This window comes from Cyprinus carpio, chromosome A11 (assembly GCF_018340385.1).
Source record: "Cyprinus carpio isolate SPL01 chromosome A11, ASM1834038v1, whole genome shotgun sequence".
Lineage (NCBI taxonomy): Eukaryota > Metazoa > Chordata > Actinopteri > Cypriniformes > Cyprinidae > Cyprinus > Cyprinus carpio.
The window spans coordinates 5,070,740-5,092,302 of record NC_056582.1 but is presented as its reverse complement, the minus strand read 5'-3'; the positions used below and the strand labels follow the sequence as shown (position 1 = coordinate 5,092,302).

General features: G+C 37.4%; 1 protein-coding gene across 3 annotated transcripts in view; it reads left to right on the top strand.

Annotated features, from left to right (window-relative positions):
- Window positions 1-21,563, top strand: part of LOC109071687 (copine-5) — a 132,500-nt gene that overhangs the window by 36,240 nt on the left and 74,697 nt on the right. For 2 of the 3 annotated variants that reach the window (XR_006161083.1, XM_042766013.1), the window contains exons 3-6: window positions 7,255-7,301; window positions 16,039-16,142; window positions 17,079-17,118; window positions 17,750-17,826. Coding sequence is in view for 2 of the 3 variants with exons in the window: in XM_042766013.1 (XP_042621947.1) it covers window positions 7,255-7,301; window positions 16,039-16,142; window positions 17,079-17,118; window positions 17,750-17,826 (268 nt within the window). In the remaining variant the exon portion in view is untranslated. Of the gene's footprint in view, window positions 1-7,254; window positions 7,302-16,038; window positions 16,143-17,078; window positions 17,119-17,618; window positions 17,637-17,749; window positions 17,827-21,563 lie in introns of all 3 variants that reach the window. The other variant, XM_042766012.1, reaches the window with a different exon arrangement.

The window sequence follows — 21,563 nt, the reverse complement described above, 5'->3', positions numbered from 1 at the left end:
GTTGCAGTTCTGAAGAAGGACATCTCAAAAACAACAATGTTTGCAGAGATATTTTTATTTTTTTACATTTTGCAAGCTTGCAAATCTTATTTTTCGATCTTGCAAAACTTTTTTTGTAAGATTTTAAGCTTTCGAACACTTAGTTTCAACCTTTCAGAACTTTATTTTCAGTTTTGAATCATGGCAGGATAATAATCCCATAGAATGGACTCATGCAGATTGACGATTTTCAGTGAATAATGACCATTTTTAGACTGTTTGTCACCCAAAACTATCATAAAATTTCGGATTTGGAATGTTCCTTTTGAGAAGTTCACTATTTTATTATTAAAGTATAGTTTATAATGTAATTCTATATATTTTTGTATGTATGTGAACATTAAACAAAACAAAACAAAAAAAAAAACTCAAAAAACCCGTCACTGGGGCAGGTCACTAAGGTATAAAAGCTGAAAGGTACATTTTTGTATTTTACCCATAAATAGTACAGTACCTTAGTGTACATCTTAGTACTTTGAAAAGTACATATTATTTTAAAAGTATATTTAAATTTTTGCATATTAGCACCTAAAGTTTACATAGTAACTTTTGAAAGTAGGGATGCATCAAAATTTTGGCAACCGGAAATATTCAGATGAAACAGTGGTTTTTGGTTTCAGCTGAAATGGTTTTGGAGGGCAGTAATCATTTAAACACTGACGTTTAATTATGTCGATTTCATTCACACATTGTGGATAAACTACAAGAGGTAAACATGTCAGCTATGTGGACACTAGTGCTGGATTAAAAATATTCTCTTTTTTAATTGATAATCATATGAATTCTTGAATCTCAAGATCAGGTTTTATTTAAAGGGGTCCTATTATGCTTTTTCGATTTTAGTCAGTGTGTTCTGTGTATGTTTGGGCTAAAAAAAGATCTACAAAGTTACAAATCTCAAAGTCAACTCTGAAGGGAGATATTTAGTTGTTAAAAAATCCCTTTTCAAGAACTACAACGAATGGCTCGTTTGGACTACAGTGTTTCCAGGGTTTGTGATGTCACAAAGCAGCCTATGAGAATATAATTAAAATTCCTATGGAAATTCAAATGGTTGGGGGGTGGGGAGGGGCGAGGTTGTGGTTAGAACGCTTGGTTGAGTTCATCAGACAAGACGACGATGGAGAAGAAGTGCTGCTGCAGAGTTAGTGCTTCAGAGAAAATGAAGAAGAAGAACAGCTGCTGTAGCATCAACTTTTCGGCATTTCTAAAGTCGGTAGCATTCGGACGAGAAGTGAGCGCCACGTCTAGATCAATTCTTTCAACAAGTACAACACAATGTAGCTGGGCGCCGTGGACAGATGCCAAACGGCACCGCCAGTGTGTGTACACTCATAGAAAATAATGTGTTCGCGACTCTGCACTGCGCTTCTTGTCCGGTGTGCAACCACCTTAAGAAACGCTGTTTTTTTCACCCCCATGCCCAAATGTCTTTAATTGGGCTTCCGAAAGCGGATGATGTCAGGAAACAGTGGTTGCAATTTATCTGTTCCTGAGCATTATAACCCCAAATTGCTATTGTGTGACAGCTTCCACAACATGAGGGAGTACAGTGCCAGTTTCGCCAAAAAGCTTTTGTTGAAAGATGGAGCGTGGCAGTACTGAAACACCGTCTAAGCTGTTTGCCAATTACAACGCGCTGGGACAGCTAACCAATCACAACACATTTCATTTTTCGGAAGGTGGGCCAAACAGAATAGACTAAAGTCCAGAGGTGGAGTGGAGGCAGAGTGAGGGATGGAGGGCCAAGTCTATGAGAAAGGGAAGGAACAGGTGACTGAGGCAGAGCTGGCAGAGAGCCAAGATGGAGCCAGCGGGGCAGAGAGCCAAGGCGGAGCCAGAAGCCAGGGTGGAGCAGGAGGAGCCAAAGACAACCAGGACAGAGCAGAGGACCACCAGAGCAGGTTAGAAGACCACCACAGCAGAGCAGACGGACAGGGCTTAGCAGAAGTCAACCAGGGCAGAGCAGACAGGACTGAAGATCCCCATGCTGGAGCAGACGACCACCACAGCAGAGCAGATGGGATCAAAGATACCCATGGCTGAGTAGATGACCACTACATCAGAGCAGATGGGACCCAAGACCCCTATGGTGGAGCAGATGACCACCACAGCAGAGCAGATGGGACTGAAGACCCCCATGGTGGAGCAGATGGGATGGAGGACCACTTCAGAGGAGCTGATGGTGCAGAGAACCAACACGGCGGATCAGGCTGGACTGGAAATAAGAGCACAGAGATTAACAATGGCATCATCGGCCATAACAGGACTGGCAGAGAGTTCAGAAATGGCACCTTTGGCCATATGAGAGTGAGCAGAGAGTTCAGGTATAGCCCTTTTAACCGTGGCTGTATGGTTAGAGAGTTCAGAAACAACCTCCATGGTCATAGCAGGGCAAACAGAGAGTTCGAAACTGGACTTCTTGGCCAGGATAGGACAGTCACAGAGTTCAGAATCAACCTCCTTGGTCAGAACAGGACAGACTGAGAGTTCAGAAATGGCCTTCTTAGCCGTAACAGGACAGGCAGAGAGTTCACAGATGGTCTCTATGGCCGTGACAGGACAGGCAAAAAGTTTACAGACGGCCTCCATAGCAGTGACAGGGCAGACAGAGATTTCATAGGCAGTCTCCTTAATCATGACGTTACAGTCAGGGAGTTTAGGATTGGCATTATTGGCCATGGCAGGGCACTGAGTGAATTCAGAGACATTCCTAGCTACCGTAACAGGCAGGGCTGAGAATTCATGATTGGCTTCTAGGGTCAAGACTTGTTTCTAGGGTCATGACCTCGTCAGGACAGACAAGTAGTTCATTAGTGGGTACCCCTGTCTTAAGAGGAGCTGAAGCGAACACCCCCGCCACCTCTGGAGGTTCTGCAGCAGATGCTGCCACCTCTGGAGGTTCTGCAGAGGTAGCAATGGGAGCTACAGCAAACACAGAGAGTTCAGAGGCAACACTTAGGGCCATAACAGAGGCATCGGGAAACAGGGAGAGTTCAAAACTAGTGTCTGTGGTAGAAACAGAGGTGATGGGGAACACCGAGAGCTCGGTGGAGAGTGCTGCTATGGTCTTGGAAGGAGTTGGAGTGGATGCCACCACTGTGAAAGGTTCTGCAAGAGAAGTTGCCACCTTAGGGGAAACTGAAACAGACTCAGGGACAGGAAAGGGCTCTGGGAGTAAAGTGAACTCTGGAATGGATTCATGGACTAGAGCTGGATCCTGGCTAAGCTCTGGGGTTAAAGCGGGCACTAGACTGAACTCAGGGACTGGAGCCTGCACTGGACTTTGGTCAGGGGCTGGAGCCTGCACTGGACTCTGATCTGGAACAAGCACCCTCTCTAGACCAAACTTGGGAACAGGAGCCCTCTCTGGGCTAAACTCGAGGACTGGAGTGGGCGCCACCACTTCGGGAGATTCTGCAGTGGAAGCTGCAACCCCTGGGCAAACTACGGTGGTGTCTGCGGCCCAAACACACAGAATGGCCATAGCCATTACTGGTAAGACAGAGAGTATATCGACTATCTCAGAGACTGAAGGTGCTGTGCATGGCGATCTTGGTGGGGTAGTAGCCTGGCAAACTCGAAATTGTATGAACTGTTTCGCTTGAGAGCGTTGGTTGAAGGATACCAGATGTATATCCTGACACCAGCGGTGGATCCTCCACACTGGATGCCAATCTGGGATACCTTAAAACTGACCCCAAAGATCTTGGTACAACAGACGGGACATGACAAGGCTCTGGAAGACCAGCTGTGAAGTAATGTGACTCTGGACAATCAGCTGTGATGTGACAAGACTCTGGATGATCAGCTGTGACGTGACATGACTCAGGAAGATCAGCTGTGACTTTGCTTGACTCTGAGATGACAGCTGTGACGTGACGAGTCTCGATGGGACGAGACTCTGGAACGGAGGCCATGTTGGAACAAAACGCAGAAACGGCAGCAATTTTGTGGGTAGTCTCTGGGCTGACAACCATCTTGTGATAAGTCTCTGGGATGGCAGTCATCTTAACCCTCTGGAGTCGATTAACGCGTATACGCGTTTTGGGGTATTTTCTCCTGATAACCCCGAAAAGAACTTAAATTACACTTTCAGTTTTGATCGTACAGATAAGAGCAATACATCAATCGAATCTGTAAAGGGTCTACTTTTTTTTGTATACAGACATAATAACAACAAAACTTTGTGCACTTATAAAATAAAGATAACAAACAAGGAGTGCTGTCTGCAGCCTTTGTCTGCGCTGATCTTCAGTTACAAATGCGTCATTAAAATGAACTGTAACTCAGTGAATACTCAACGAAGAGACATGAGAGAGATATCTATAGAAAGCCTGACATGTCTACTTTTAAACTAAACAAGTGCTGCTGAAAACAAATATTCTGTGATAAAGTAATCCATATGAAAACAACGCGATGTCCGTTTTTCACGTCTCCCTTCATTATCTTCTAATGCGACCACGCCCCAGCGCCGAGCGCGCTTTTGAGATTCAATTGTTTCACTGAAGCGCGCGGCTTTTGAATACGCCCACACAACAGAAGACAACTGCAGCGAGATTGTTCTTCAAGTTTTTTTTATTTTAATGTTTGCTTCGCGATGAGAGGAATAAGACATAATTTACCCCAAAAAGATGTGATGTGGTTGAGGATTTGAGATTTGGATTTCCTCAGAAAAAAAGAATGAAGCACTTTATTCAGCAGAGATCATAAACATGAGTAAGTCTCTTTTTATTTATTTATATACTTGTACTAGTTTTCACATAACGTGTAAACATTTTACTAATTAGACTGTTTCCAAAGATTTTTCCAAACTATAATTCCTGACTAAATGTACAATTAAGTGAAATATTATGAAGTTTCAATAACAATATACACTACTATACCATTAAAAAGCTTGATGTAAATAATATAAATGTAACAAATAAATGTAACTGTAACAAATGTAACAATCATTGCTGTTCTTTCAATTTATCCCCCCTAAAAAACGTAAAAAAAATATTCTCAGCTCTTTTCAACATTAATAATAATAATAATAATAATAATAATAATAATAAAAATGATAATAATAACAATAAATGTTTTTTTTTTGTAGAAAATAAAATTGTTAAAAGGATTTCTGAAGGATTGTGTGACTGGAGTAATGATGCAAAAAATTCAGTTTGAAAGTCAGCTTTGATTTTTCCTAATAAACTGTTTTAACTGCACTCACAAGTGAATATTAAATTATGTTGTGGGATAATTAAATATATTCTAAATAAACTACAAACATAAAATTATATACATTTATTTTGTCCTCACATTCTTTCTTGTAACTCATCCCTCTCAGTGACACAGCTGACTAAATGGCTCATTATGCAGCTCATTATGCAGGCCTTTGTCTTCTTAGGTGTGAATTCATGATAGTTGACGCCTACTCGCATATGACTTTTACCAACAAAAAGTGTCTTAGAAAATTTAAATCAATATATTGTTTTCTGTAAGTGAGTAAACAAGATGATTTTCACATCATTTAGAAAAAAAAATTCTAGTCTACAAGCTCCAGTTCATAAAATTCCTGGGAACCAATTTTCTGTATGTGTTTTATTGCCTTATTCAAGTGATTTAACATTTTTAGTTTTTCACTAACCACGCATAACATTTTTTTTCTCAAAAAACACAATCATGTACATACATGCTGCTCACATATTATTATATCCCAGTTTGTGCTGATTACAGTGAGATTAGACTTTAGCCATTTAGATATTAATAAGAAACTGAAAAAAGCACAAATGTCAGGGCATGACAAAACTTCTCCAGGCCCCAAAAATACCCTTAGACTCCAGAGGGTTAAGAAGAGGTTCTGGTCCAGGGATTTTAAAATCCTGTGCTTCTCCCACAGTGAATAAAGCAAAAGTTCATAGTCCATAAAGTCTCTCAATGTACAATTGACTTTCCCTTCAGGTAACCATGATTTCACTGACTCATTAAGTCCGAAAAGAAAAATGTCTTTCAAAGCAACATCGTCAAATTCCACTCGATAGGACAACTCACAGAACTGATCGTACTCCTAAATTGAAGAGTTTCCTTGATGAAGTCTCAGTAGCTGGTCAACTGGGTCCATGGTTAGCCTGGAACACTCAAAAAAAAAAAAATGCTGGATCTGGCCATGGCTGAAGGAGTAACGAAGGAGGCATGACAATGGAGTGGAGATCCACTTGCAGGCTTTATTTAAAGAGAGCGTGGTCAAAACAGGCAGGGTCCAGAAACAGCAAATGGTAATATCCAAGGCACAGGCAAAAGAGTAATCCACAGAACAGTCCAAGGTCGGGCAGGCAGAAAACAATCAGAAAACCAGGTAAACAGTCCAAGATACAAAAACACAAAGGCAAGACAAAACAAGGAAACACGGGCAGAAACACATCATATGATATGCAAATAATCAGCGGTGAGAGAGTGTGTGTGTGTCATTCTTACAATGTGTGAGTGTGACTGATGAGGTGATGAGAGACAGGTGACTGCAATTGGTGAGTGCTGATGAGTCCAGGCAAGGGATTATGGGAAATGGGGTTCGGGGTAAAGTGGCAGTGTCTGGAATGGAGTGCACTCTAGTGAAGCTCATGGGATCTCCAGCTAGAGATCGTGACAATCTCAGCTTTCAAAATCTGTTAATTTTATCATGAAATGCTCTTTAAATGTGACTTGACAGATTGCTGTAGCACCTCAGCTTACTGAAACCATGTCTCATGTAATTGCTCAATCAGTGTTTCAACCACAGAAAGACATTAAAAAACAGCTTGTCTTGTAACATTACATTTACCTCAGGAAAGTCCATAAACGCTGTTCAGCTAGTCAAAATAACTGTAGAAAGTAACATTTGGCTAAATATATGCAGTATATTACATATTAATTACATTTTACTTAATCTTCATTATTTAAAGTATGTTTGAATAAATTTGTCATCAAAAAGTTTTATGACAGCCACTGTTTAAATAATTACATTACATCAAAGTAGAAGTAGAAACATAATAACAAAACTTCCTTATGCGCAATTTAAAAGTATAACTTAAATGTATTTTTGATTTCGGTTTTTGGCCAAGTGCATCCTTAATTTTTCAGTTTTGGTTATCGTTTTACCCCAGAATTTTCATCTCCGTGCATCAGTATTTGAAAGGGTATCTCCCTTTTTTTTTAGATTGTAGCACTAATTGTTGCTATTTTTGTCCCTTTTCACAGTGTGCGTCATGTACACTCAGGGTGTGGAGACCAAGCAGTGGAGAGAGGTGAGTACACACACACACACACACACACACACACACACACACACACACACACACACACACACACACACACACACACACACACACATAATAAGACTGTTCTCAGCTTGCATTGCTATGGTTTCATCTCTGGTGTTGTTGTCCAATCAGACGTGTCGTCTCTCCCTGCAGCAGCATGCAGTGCAACTACTGTCTGTTCTTCTTCTTCTGTACACCATCAAAACACATCCAGCATCTTACCACTAACAAGCAACACCCAGTTCAGCACCTGTACAACAGCTCTGTGTTTTGTCTCGACCAGCTGTACTAAGCAAGTGTTGTTTTTTCAACGGTGTCTTTATAACGATGAGTCAGTTTCCGTAGTTTCCAATTTGACGTTATGAATCAGAAGAGGATTGTCCTGCTAGGTGGTGCTGATTAAGCTTTGGTGTTTTGAACAAGTTTGTTTTTCTCATAGGTTAGTGCAGGGATCTCCAACCCTGCTACTGGAAAGCTACCATCCTGCAGACTTCAGTTCCAACCCTGCTCCAACACACCTGCTTGTAATTATCAAATAACTCTGAACACCTTGATTAGCTGGTTCAGGTGTGTTTGATTGGGCTTGAAATCTGCAGTATGGTATCTATCCGGGAGCAGGGTTGGAGACCCCTGGGTTAGTGGTACATGGTTGGTCTTTTTACACTTAAAATGTTATTAGAAGTATGATAAAAATGATCTTTAATATCACTGAAGTTATAAATAAGTGATGCTGTAATTTTCCTTAGAACAGCAAAGTCCGTGCCACTATGTGATCTATTGCAAAGACATGTTTTCTCCCAATGAAAGACCAAGAATTTTATACTATAACTAAGGGCGTGAATTATTTAACATAGGCTTGTTGGAACATTAATGTACCTACAGTATAAATACAATTCACTGCAGGTTCCAGCTGAAATGAACACTTAGTGGCAGTAAAACACCAACAACTTTTTTTTTGCTTTTCACACTAATAATTACTGGGGCAAGATTATGTAATAACATGTTATGACCTCAAAACACTATTACCATTGTGCATGAGTTGTAAACTAATACATTTTAATGTTTGCATCAAATAACCAACTGTAAATGTATGAATTTTCTGCTATAGTAAACTTACTTGGTAGCTCACCTGGTACAGCACTTGCAATCCAAAGCATTCGGCTATGAGTCCCGTGAAACAAGAGTCACAATTAAAGAGCTTAGGTTTAGGGTAGAGTTTATTGTAGGTGCTACGTTATTATATGCACTAGAGCATTAACCATTTAGTGTCATTTAATTTCTGAACTGTTGTGATACTTTATAAAAAGTTGCCACATTCACATGAATTTGTTTCAGATAAAACTGAACAGCCCTACTCACTGTAGTTGAAAGTGTCACAACATGTATAAAGAATATTTTGTAGAAATAGGAATGTTTTTCTCATGAGCCTGTGTTGGAATTTTTCAGGAGGGTCAGCTAAATGAAATTTCTGTCAGTAATTTTTGAAGAACAATGAGATATTGGATATTGTATCACACAACCTGCCTTATCAAAGCGAGTTCATCTTAAAGACTATCTTAAACACAAATTAAAGTATTTTTTGTTATTGTGATATGTAAATTAGCAGACTTCCATGCTTGAAAGTGCTCATAAATATATATATAATTGACTTTCTATACATTTGGACTTTTCTATATATTTTTCTAGATATTTTGAAGGATGGTCACACTGTTCCTAATGATAAAAGCATACAGATACTACAAGCTGTTAAGCTCATAATAGTGAAAAAGCATCGTAAAAGTAGCATAAAAGTGGTCCATATGATTCATACTCTCTATTTCAAATCTTCTGAAGTCATGTGATAATTTTTTTTGTGAGAAACATTTAGGTGGTTAATCCCTAAAAAATATAATTGATGCCAAATGCCATTAGTCCTCACGTCTTTTCACTAATGTGCCAGATGAGACTGTAAATGAATGAATTATTTTTGAGAGCTATAGTGAGAGGATTAGATCTTCAATTTAAATTTCAAGTCCTCTGACGAAAATATAACACATATTACAAGTCATATGGATTACTTTTATATCGATTTGTCTTCCACACAAGTGTGTGGAAATTACATAATGATTTTCTTTTAAGGATTAAGACTTTGTAGTATGACATTTTTACAGTCATAATCAAAACTACTGTATGAGTTTTAGTGTAACTGCAACTGATAAATAAATCATTGTTTTGCCATCTGAATTTCATATCTGATAAGAAATAAAAACAAACACACCTCACAAAACACAACCACAATGTTCTTTGTCTTTCATTTACTGAAACTAAACTGCAATGATAAGTTTAATATAATATAATATAATATAATTAATATAATATAATATAATATAATATAATATAATATAATATAATATAATATAATATAATATAATATAATATATTTTTATTAATATAATATAATATAATATAATTAATATAGTGTAATATGATTTTGCCCTGTCCCCGAACTGTAAGATATAAAACTGAGAGCCGAGGGCAGCCTCATACACCTGCAGAATATTTGTAGGTTTTCGTGTAGGCGATGACAGTTCATCATAGCAATAAATCCTGGCATGCTTCATTCCTCAGCTGTCTATTTTTATAAGCACTCTGTTCGTATTCAGGATGGTCCTCACTGCAGAACACAAGATCCAGGGGGCGTGGTTAGATCCAGATCCAACTCTTCCCACCTTACCTTACATATACCTAAGCCTACCCGTCTACACCCCCGATCCCTAAACCCACCCTTCTCCACCCCTAAACCTATCCATCTCCACCCCTTAACCTACCAATCTCCACCCCCTAGATGGGGATCCAACCACGCCCCCTGGATCTTGTGTTCTGCAGTGAAGGGCACAGTGAATAACACGAGAGACTGTCATTAAAGAAGTTAAAGTGATCTGAATGAAAGGTTATTATTTGGGATTTTTGGATTTTATAAATAAAGCTTTCATTTGTTGCTTTTGGAATGTTATGGGAATCGCAGATCCCTTCAGAGTCAGACACATGCAGGAATACACATCCATCTGCCCATGTTATTGTGTTAAAGTTCAGTCTTTGGGTATGATGGAGAGTCACTTTTTTCTTTTAACACTCAATAATACAAACGCATTTGAACAACAGTGGATGATTAGTGCTGGTTCTGCTCACTGTCACTGTATCTCTCACTATATAACACAGATAGACTCAACTCATTTCTGTGAGGGTCTTGACTGTTTTTCTGAACTGAAGAAGGGTTTTGGCCCTTTTTATTATATAGGCTTCAATGCTTTTATGACATCCTGCCCACTCTCCATGCAATCTCTGTGCAAGAGCTTGCTTTCTGACAGAACCGTCACCTCAGATTGTCAAGTTCTGGAAGAGAATTTACAGTTTGAAATGTTTGGATTTCACAACAGTAGCATGCGTCAAACATTTTAGCTGTTGCATCTATTGTACGATTATTGACTGATTGATTGATTTAAATGATTTAAATAAATGTAACCGGGTAAAGACCCAGATGCGACAGTTTTACATTTGGTATCAAATGGTGACCCAGCACAGTTTCCTAATTGTTTATTTTACAAAAGTAGCAAAATATACTTAAAATCAATCATTGAATTGTATTCATATTACCAAAAATTGTACATGCCAACATTATGCATATTGACTAACAAGACATACTGTAAATTAAATAAGAAAAATGACAGCGCTGACCAGTACAGTTGACTGCCTTTCATTGGCAGATGTGTGTGTGTGTGTGTGTGTGTGTGTGTGTGTGTGTGTGTGTGTGTGTGTGTGTGTGCATGTGTGTTGTCACTGGCAAGTCAGTGAGAGAATCTTGGCTTGTGTTGTTTGTCTGATAAAGCCGTGGGCCAGGTGTTTCATACTGTATAGCTTTTTTCATACTGAATGAAGTATGAACTACATGTTATTCTTAAATTTTATGCCAGTTAAATTATTAAAGAGCTTTATATATGAACCAGAAATAATTTATAACAATAACAACATGGTGCATTGTTTAATAAATTATAATTTTTTAACTTCAAAATACAATTTACTTCATTCACCTTAAAATGTTACAGACTAGTACTGCTTTTACAACTGTTGAAATTCCTGTTTTATTAGACATGCTTTTGCTATTTTATAATGTAAATCTACTGACAATATGTGCGTTGGATAATTCCTGTAAAACTTTATTTAAAACTATCTAAAAAATATAGTGCAACATTTTTCCAGAGCAATTATAATAGTGACACAAGGAAGGCTTAAAGGACTAGTTCACCTAAAATTAAAATGTGTTAAAAATATACTCACTCTCAGGCTATCCAAGATGTAGAGGAGTTTGTTTCTTCATCAGAACAGATTTGGAGATTTAGCATTAAATCACTTGTTCACCAATGGATCCTCTGCAGTGAATGGGTGCCATCAGGATGAGTCCAAACAGCTGATAAAAACATCCAATAATCCACAAGTAATCCACATGCTCTAGTCCATTAAATAATGTCTTGTGAAGTAAAAAAAAAACAAACAAAAAAAATAAATAAACAAATCCATCATCAAGGAATTTTAACTTGAAACTGTTGCTTCTGGCCAAAATTCACTGACATATTTAGAATATTTATATTTAGAACTGTCTGTTTCTCTTCTGCTTGATCCATGCCTTTTCTCTTCTGATTCAGACAGGATGACTTTTAGACTGGACAAAACAATATTATGGATAGAGGGCTCATCTCAGACGACTTATCTTAATGATGAATTAGTGAGATGAAAACATGCAGTTTTTTGCTTCACAATATAATTTATGGACTGGAGTGGTGTGGATTACTTGTGCATATTGGTGGTGTTTTTATCAGCTGTTTGGACTCCCATTCTGACGGCACCCATTCACTGCAGATGATCCATTGGTGAGCAAGTGATGTAATGCTACATTTCTCCAAATCTGATTCAATAAAGAAACAAACTGCATCTTGGATGGCCTGAGGGTGAGTACATTTTCAGCAAATTTTCATTTTTGGATCAACTATTACTTTACCCCCTCTTTTTTTTATAAATCATGCATGCTGTGGTCCTTATTCCAAGTTAAACATGTAGCAAATCAATAAATACTTCCATCAATATTTGCTCCAAGTTTATTGTAACTAATATGTAATTCAGGCCACATTAAAAGCAATAGTAATATATATTTTTAAATTTCGTTAAAGCTTATCTGAGCTAGTTACAGAAATCAGTGGGGGCTGAACTTTGTGTAGGCATCCTTCATCATCAGTTTGAAATGTTTCCTTTTGGTCTTAGCAAGCTGAAATAAAACTCACAATATTTGGAAATCATGAGCACAGTGAAGGCAGAAACAGCTGAGCATATTCTATCAACAAACATTTTAATTATGAGTCTTCATTGCTGTTGTTCCTGACAAAGTAATTGCAAAGCTACATAGACCTTTTAGTTCTTTCACTGTGCAAAATGAAACATACAATACAACATTAATATCCAGTCTACAGAGAGAACCGCCATCTATCTGTTATAGATGAGGAATGATTATAGCAATGGCACACATTTGTCAATAATTGCTAATAATGAAGGCTTTCATTATATAGCTTTTAGCTTGTTCATTTGAAATGAACAGAGCAGTCTGATAGATTCATTTTTACCAGCACAGCAGTGTTCTCTTTGTTTGCTAATTAAGTTTTATTCATTAGATGGTTGAAAGCTCTTTGTGGATACTGCAATTAAAGTTGTTACTTAATCGTTGCATGAGTAATTTGAACTCATGACACAACATCTTTCCATTTTCTGTACAGATTCTATTACTTTTTTATGGCCATTGATGTGTTGATCATATTTTATGTCTAGATATATTGTTTAAAAATACGTAAATGTGATTCATAATAGATATGTATTTGACTATGCTTTTTGAATGAACAATGTTTTCAGTGTCTTTAAAACAACAACAGTAACAACTTTTTGACATTTTCTAAGGGGCATAACCTGATTAAATATTTAGCCAGTGCATTTGTCCTTGAATTTCAAAAAAAAAAAAAATGTCTTTAAAAGAGTGAAAAAATGTGAAATATTTGGCATAATCTTTTATTATTACTTAAAAAAAAAGCAGTGAGATACTTTTGTTTTAATATATTAAAATATTGTTAAATTTAGTCAGTGTGGAAAAAAAGTCAAAGTTATTTCACCGATTAACAATGTTTGTAAAAAGTATATGTTTGTTTATTTATTTATTGGAAAATGATTAATGATTAAGATGTGTACCCTTAAGTCCTCAATTCCAGTCCTGGCGACCACCCCGCTCTGCATATTTTGCATCTCACTCTTATTTAACACATCAGATTCAGATCACCAGCTCGTTATAAGAGAGCTCCATGTATGAACTGTGTTCTGATAGACATGATCCCTACATAGTGTTTACTGCTCCCTACTCCCTGAGCAGGGGAAATCATTTGAAGTTTACTTCACTTCCAGACTGTGCTCCAACAAAAAAAACGACCCTATTGGTTGTTTGTGCAAGCACCTTATTATGACCTATACATACATTTTAAAGTTAAGTGCCCTCTAGCAGGTGTAAAAATAATAACAGTCGTGTTGCGTCTGTTGCCATAAAATGATGTATGACTGTCATTACCAATAAAAATGGGTGTTAATTTAAATGCGAATGTGTGGACTTTTTACATGGTCCAACCTGATCTCACGGCAATTCGTAATTTCACTAGGTGGCTAATTCATACGAATTCATACAAATGACCACACCTAACCCCGCCTCTAAACCTACCCTCACAGAAATCATGCAAATTCCTGATTTACAGTGCATATACATTTTATGAGCATGTGCGTTCTCTGGGATCATCCAATCATCACATGATTGCATATTGTCATATAACGCAATGCTCTTCCAACTGAGCTATATGAACCCCAAATTATGACGAAGATAAAAGAGTTCAAATCATTAATATAAAAGTGTCCTGTTGCCGATAGGGGCGCAGTTGTAGTACACACTTTGATGGGTCGTATTTCAGGGATTTTGAAAAACGACCTATACGGGCGTATTGGTTAAAGTACATGTTGTTCACTTCGGAACACTTCGGAACGCTATGCCACAACCTGCAGCATCTTCACACACAGATGAAACTTACCAGAGAAGTGTGAAGTGTGGCATAGTATACCTATTTAAACAAATACAATTTAAATTCAGGTCTCGCACACTTTAATGCCCTTTGGATTGAGCGTATACACTCCCTTCGAACTGGAATCATGGTGGAATATCCCGTGAAGTCCACTCTGCAGGGCACTATACAGTCGAATAGAACAATGAAATGAGAGATACATACAAAATGTGCAGAACAGGGGGTCACGAGGACTTGAAATGAGAACCGCTGCCCTAAAAGTATATATTTTTAAAAATGTATTTAAGTATTTATGTATGTTATTTATTTATTTAATTAGTTAAACTTGGTGAAACTTGTTTTATAGGTTTAATAAAAAAAACTTTTTTTTTAAGATTTCCATTAGCTCAGGCATTTTTATTTGTCATTTACCCTTTAACATTTTAAAATATATTACATATTTAAAGACATAAGTCACAATTTATATTTGCTCCAATATCACTTTAAAGGTAACTTAGCTTTTAATTCGAAACCCCCCCATTGTCCAATACAATATTTACAGGCCCCCCATATTGGAAGATATTTCCTCTGGTATTTCTGATGCAATTTTGACTATTGAGTATTGATCTTAACTTAAATACGATCCATTTTGTAATTCTCTAGGATTTAAGGTTCTGATTCTGTATATTGGAAAATATTTTATATTAAGGGGCAAAAGGAAATACAATTTCAATTTACAGCTTGATTTTTTTTTTCCTTCATCTTTAGTTGCCTCAGAACCCTGGTTGAGAACCACTGTGTAAACCATGACAAACACGTTATGATCCACAGAGTAATGCAAACACTCTACAACAGTCGGTTTTATCATTTCAATATCAGTTCATGGAAACAGAATCTGTTTGCAGGCTGTTTATTCATTTATGTAAACTTTTCTGACTCTGAATAATTTATGGTTGACATATATCACATGAAAAGTCACCATGCCTCCAGGTGAAATGTGGGCCACTAAACAAACATTGGCTCAGATCAGTTAAGTGTCAAAAGGTGGCCTCAATGCACATTTAGCCTTAGAAAGAAGGGAGGGAACCTGTCCAATTATTTAGTCTTTTTTTTTTAAAAGGGAAAAGGGTTAATGATGGAGTGAGGTGCCTCTAGCTGGGCTTCAGAGGAATATAGTATACAGCTTGGCTGAAGTCCCCTCTAATTAAGCACACATAATTGTCACCGATCTTCAGAGCTGTCGAATAGCCACACTGCTGTAATTAGTGTTGCCAATGAGGACTTAAAGTTTCACTAAACCTTTCCAGTCCTCGCACAAGAGTGTACACCTCAGCAAACCAACCCTCCGGCTTTAGACGAGTCTCTGGAGGACAGTAGGAAAGGAAAAAGACACTAACAAGGGAGAACAAGACTGAAATCAGGGGGTGGGTGGGGGGATGGGATTTCAGTTTTAATTCTCATCTCTGCTGTATTTTGTACCAAACTTTTTCAATTCCTGTTTTTTGTCCTCTATTACTCATTTGTTACCTTATATATCCAGTTTCATTTTCTCACCTTCTTTTCTCTCTTTCTGACCCCATCTCTCCCTCCGCTGCCCCTAATCCACTTTCTAGTTTGGAAGAACGGAGGTGATTGACAACACGCTAAATCCGGACTTTGTCAGGAAGTACATATTGGACTACTTCTTTGAGGAGAAGCAGAACCTGCGCTTTGATTTGTGAGTTATTTTTTTTGATCCCTGTGCTGGAGTGCCACATCCACACCTCCATTCCATTGGAAAATGGAATCTCACCTCTCACCTCTTCCCACTTCCTGTTTCTTCTGATGCTACTCTTTGATGAAACAAGCAGGAATATTTCAATGCATGAAAGGAATCTGACCATCTGATTTCCCATTTTATTATGATTTACTTTGACCCTCTTACTAACTTAATCTTAACCTTTTTAAGTATCCATGCATGATATTTTGTGGCCTATTTAGTTAGGAAATGTGTCGGTGTTGGTTGAAGTATTAGTTATTGTTATAGATAACATCCCTGGTGTGAACAGGCCTTTACAGACTCTTTCAGTTTACTGAATGTAGCACAAATCTAGCATACTGGATCCAAATATTGTCAAGCTTTATTTTAGGTGTCTTTAAATACTACACTCAACCCAGCTCTGGCTAAATATTGGACAGAACACATTCTGGGTTATTTCGTCCCAGCTTGTTGGGTTTTATACATTAACCTGTTTACTGGGTTTTTTTTTGACATAGTGCTGGGTCAGTCAACCTAATGAAGGTTTTTCATTTAATATAATAAAAATGCATTGCAAAATGTGTTATTTATATATAGGACAAGCACAACTAATACACAATATTTTCTTATTCAATGGCAAGTCAGTCTTTTTAATATTAAAAGTTCAAGTGTAATAGTTTTTACTTTATGCACTTTATGAAACATGTCTGTCAACAGCAAGCACGTTTGACCCTTATGTTGTTGTGCATGCCTACCTGAAAGACATTTTTGTGTGTATTTGAGTATTTCACTGTTAAAGTACTTGTTTCCTTTTAAAATAGTTTTTTAATGGCTTATCTTTTAATTAGCTACTCAGTGTGTTTGAAGACTTTGGATAACATTGTTTTATTTTTTCCTTCCCTTTACTTAATCCAGATATGATGTTGATTCTAAAAGTCCTGATCTTTCCAAACATGTAAGTAGTGCTATAATATGACCTCCATGCATCCTGAATGAAACATTTATATGCAAATCAGTTTCTTTTAAAAAAATATCCACATATATTTTGGGAAGAGTCTTTTTGAAGAACAAGTCACTGAGATGTTGTAACTTTCAATTTTAAATGATATTAGACATGGATTTGGATAATCAAATTAAATTATTGTTATTTAAAAATGAAATATAGTGTTTGTCTGACACCATTGGCATGTTTACTTATATATGGAAGCAAGACATGAGAAGTAAATCAATATGATTATGTGACAATATATTTGGATATTTTTTATTTACATTCTTCCCCATTCCTGTGGTCCTCCTCACATCTCATTTAATGCATGCGAAGCAATCATGTAGGTCCACTAATCATCACTATCTTCTCTGATCTGATCATCCCCTAAATTGTGTGTGATGTTGTCTGTGTGGCTGGTATTGTATTTGTGTCTTGTGCTTTCTGTTACATGCTGTGCTCCTTCCCAGAAGCCCCTTGAACTATACGTACGTCTTTGCCTCTCAATTCACTACTATAACAAGAGGGCAGAGCGTTGGTATTTGTCGAATCTGATAAGCTCTTACCGCCTCTTCTGCTTGATCCTACCCACCTCATCTAGGACTTTCTTGGCCAGATGTTCTGCACACTGGGTGAAATTGTGGGGTCGCCGGCCAGCAGACTAGAGAAACCTCTTGGGTGAGTAGAATTCAAATCACAGCTGTGTTTTCAAAAGTGTGTTTGCTAGAACTGTACTGGCTTGTTTCCAGGGTCCGGTATTAGCCACACCTGCCAGTGTTAGGTACATATAGCATCTTTCAAGTATGTATAATATTGCATTTTTTAATAAGGTTACTGGCAAGTTCTGTTTTATTTACACGCCAAAACCAATTTTTACTCGCATTTGGCGCTTGGCGAGTGTTAATTTTGCACCCTGCTTGTTTCTGTTGGCTATTTAAGTGTTGGCAGAGGACACATTAGCAAAAGCAGTCATCTGTGGCCCATTTTTTTCCAAAAGCATTGTTAGTCTTTTCGTTTCTCCATCATTGGCCCTGGTAGAGCAGGTCCATCCAGATGGAGTCTGATCATGGAGCGCGATATTTCTGGCTGAGAAACTCTTTAATTAGAGAGGTACCCTGATGTGTGAGATCAACAGATTTCGAGGCTTAGCTAGCGATCCTCATTAGCTATAACTGTGCATTGTGGGTAAACTTGTCAGAGGATAGTTTCCTTGGTGTAAAAATGTTGAGACATGCATTTTTTCCCCTTTTCTCCATAAGTTTTTGTTCTGTGCTATGTCTTACAAAAGCAGAATCACATATTCAGAAACCTCCCAAGGCAAACACAACTTTTAATGAGAGCTGGAATTAGCTGAAATACAGTAACTCATGCAGTTCATTTGTGAGCTGGGAAAGACATTTACACAAGCTCTACATAATGCAAATGACAATATTGTTTGGAAAATTACCCTAGTCTTGATTCAAGGCTTTCATACATGAAACACGTAATGCATGCATTCCCCGGACCCCCTCTGAGTCAGTGAACCGTGCTCAAAGCTCAAAATATGTGTGCGTGGACATGCTTTCCATTGATCGACTCAAGGAAACTGTTCTTGAGGGAATAACTGGACTCATAAAGTCCAGCAAACACACACTAAATTGCCTCCTTCAGGCTTGTTGACCGTCTAATAAACTGAAAGGGATAACACAGTATGCTTTTGAGCCTATGTGAGCAAGTCTGAGGATATTCACTGTCAGCATGTGTGTTCCTGTCACGTCCAAGAGAAATTCAGTTTTGCTCTGCTGCTGGTGTCACGCGCAAGCTGCGATAAGCCTGTATCCTCCTGCAGACGTCAAAAGAGATGCTGACCACAGGAGGCTTCCATGACATTGATGAAAAAGATTTAAAATCAGTAAACCTGAAAGTTTAATGTCTGCCTAGCCTGCCCCAGACGTGTCAAGAGTTTAAAGATCTGAGCATTCATTTACAGAAGATTCATACAAATTTTCAGAGATCATATATATATATATATATATATATATATATATATATATATATATATATATGCCACTCTGCATTTATAGGGCTTATTTGGCATTCTGTTACTTTTGTACTTTTTATATAAACACACAAAAGGCCATGCTGCTACTAAAATCTGTTTTTATCTTTAACATATACTGATATTCTCCATAATAACACAGGTGGTAAAGAGAAAGCTATGAAGAATCAAAGTTTATTACAAGGTAAATACTAATATTTAGAAATTGCACATTGTCATAACACAAAAAAAATCATCATGGTAACAATGCACTAAATAATTACATCATACAGTAACATACTTACACAGTTACACAGTTGTTAAAGAGAAAACCACATGATGAATTTAATCACAAGAAGGTGCACAGTGCCAACCCCCCCCCCCCAAAAAAAAAAACCCCCACAAAATTTACGTTACTGGAAAACCTTTACTGGAAAAGAACATAAATCAGATTTTAAAAAAAAAGTTTTTAGCCCTATTTCATACCCTATTTATGGAAAGTTCCACAAATTTTCAGCGATATATTCTTGAAATATTTGATGGTAACTCTGCCCAGCAGTGAGCTGCTGAACATCCTGCAAGTATTGCAATTAGAGTACTTTAACTCTCTTTGCATGAGCACCATCTGTAGTTGGCAGGAAGCTAGTCTCACGTAGCCAGACCTTCAGACTGGCAGGTTTCTTTGGCCAAGGCCCGCCCATGAGGCCGTTTGACTGACATGTCAAACAATCAATCACAGTTCATTTCATTGTCATCACAGTTGTAAACACGCCGGCTTTCTTCTTTCGTGAGGGGGTTTGGCAGCACGTTATCTTTGTTTCCAGGCGGAACGTTAAAGAATGCGATACACACACGTCTCCTGGAAATCCTATATAGTTCAACCAATCCGATGATGACTTCGAAACTCCTGAAGTGTTTCCACTGTTGTGTGCTGTATGCATCAGACATTCAGCCAACGATCTGTGGCCATGACTTTTTAGGCTGAGACTATAGCAGGAAGCTAACTTTAAGTACTGGACGACCCCCCACCGTAATGAGGTCTAATGTCAGTGTATAATTAAATGGAGAGACAGCTAAAGTGAAGGTATGAGGTTTCTGTGTCCATTTCCCAGCATGATGGACCAAGACAGTCCCAGTGCTCTCACCACACATATGTCTGAGTCTCTTGGGGGGTGGTAGAGCTCCAGCCCGGATGCCAATCTGTTTTCAGCGGCTTAATAAGCTCTCCTAAAGCACATTTATGCAGTGTCTATTACAAGAGCCAACCTTCTGTCCACAAGACACTCTGTGAACACATGCCTTTTTTCTGCCTACCTCCAAGTCAACTGCTCATGCTTGAATCAGGGATTTGAACAAACACTGATGCATGTAATTCGTCCCACATCGTTTGTGATCCAAACGTTAATAATACGTCAAATTATGCAGCTTCTTGTGGAGAGGTGTGTTGTTACCTTTCTAAAGAATTCGCCTTATGGTTTTTAGTCGTAACTGTTGATAATATGTTGATAATATGATGATATTTATATTGATAATAAGAATATAAATTATTTCCAATGTTGCATACAGATGTTGTCATCATTATATAGAATGTTTGTTAATAATATTGCTTTATAAATAAATAAATACATAAATTATAGATTTATATTAATATTTTTATTGTACATTAAATTATACATACATTTCTATATACAATGCAATATAATAATATTCATAAATTAATATAAATCTAGTGTATATATCTGTTTTAATAATATTCAAGTAAAATTTTACACACACAGACAAAACTTTAATTTGAATAAACTGTGCATATTTCGTTATGATTATTAAACTTAATATTAAAATATTGTTATATTATATATTTATATTAATATTTTATAGTATATTACAATTATGAAATTCAATATACAATGTAATTATAATATTTATAAATTAATATAAATCTAGTATATAGTCACAATAACTGTGACGATGAACACGCACAAAGGCATGGTAGGTCTCATCAGCAACAGCGATGAAACACCCTACAGAAAGGAACTGGCACAACTGGTTGAACGGTGTGGTGCAAACAACATGTCCCTCAATGTGAGTAAGACAAAGGAGGTTGTGATGGAATACAGCTGCAAAGATTATCGGTGCCCCTCTCCCCTCCATTCTGGACATTTTCCTTGCATTATATTATATATATTATATCTTATGAGGACATAAAAAAAAAAAATTATATATATACATATATATAATGTCTGCAATAATAAAACAATTTTAACGTGCTGCTTTTCTGTGTGTCAAAAGGTTGGACACTTGGGCTAGTTTCAGAGGGTTCACTTGAATTTAGATAATGTTCCAAATGAACCCAGAGCCTTGTAAAGGGAACCGAGGTGATGATTACGGAGGTGCGAAG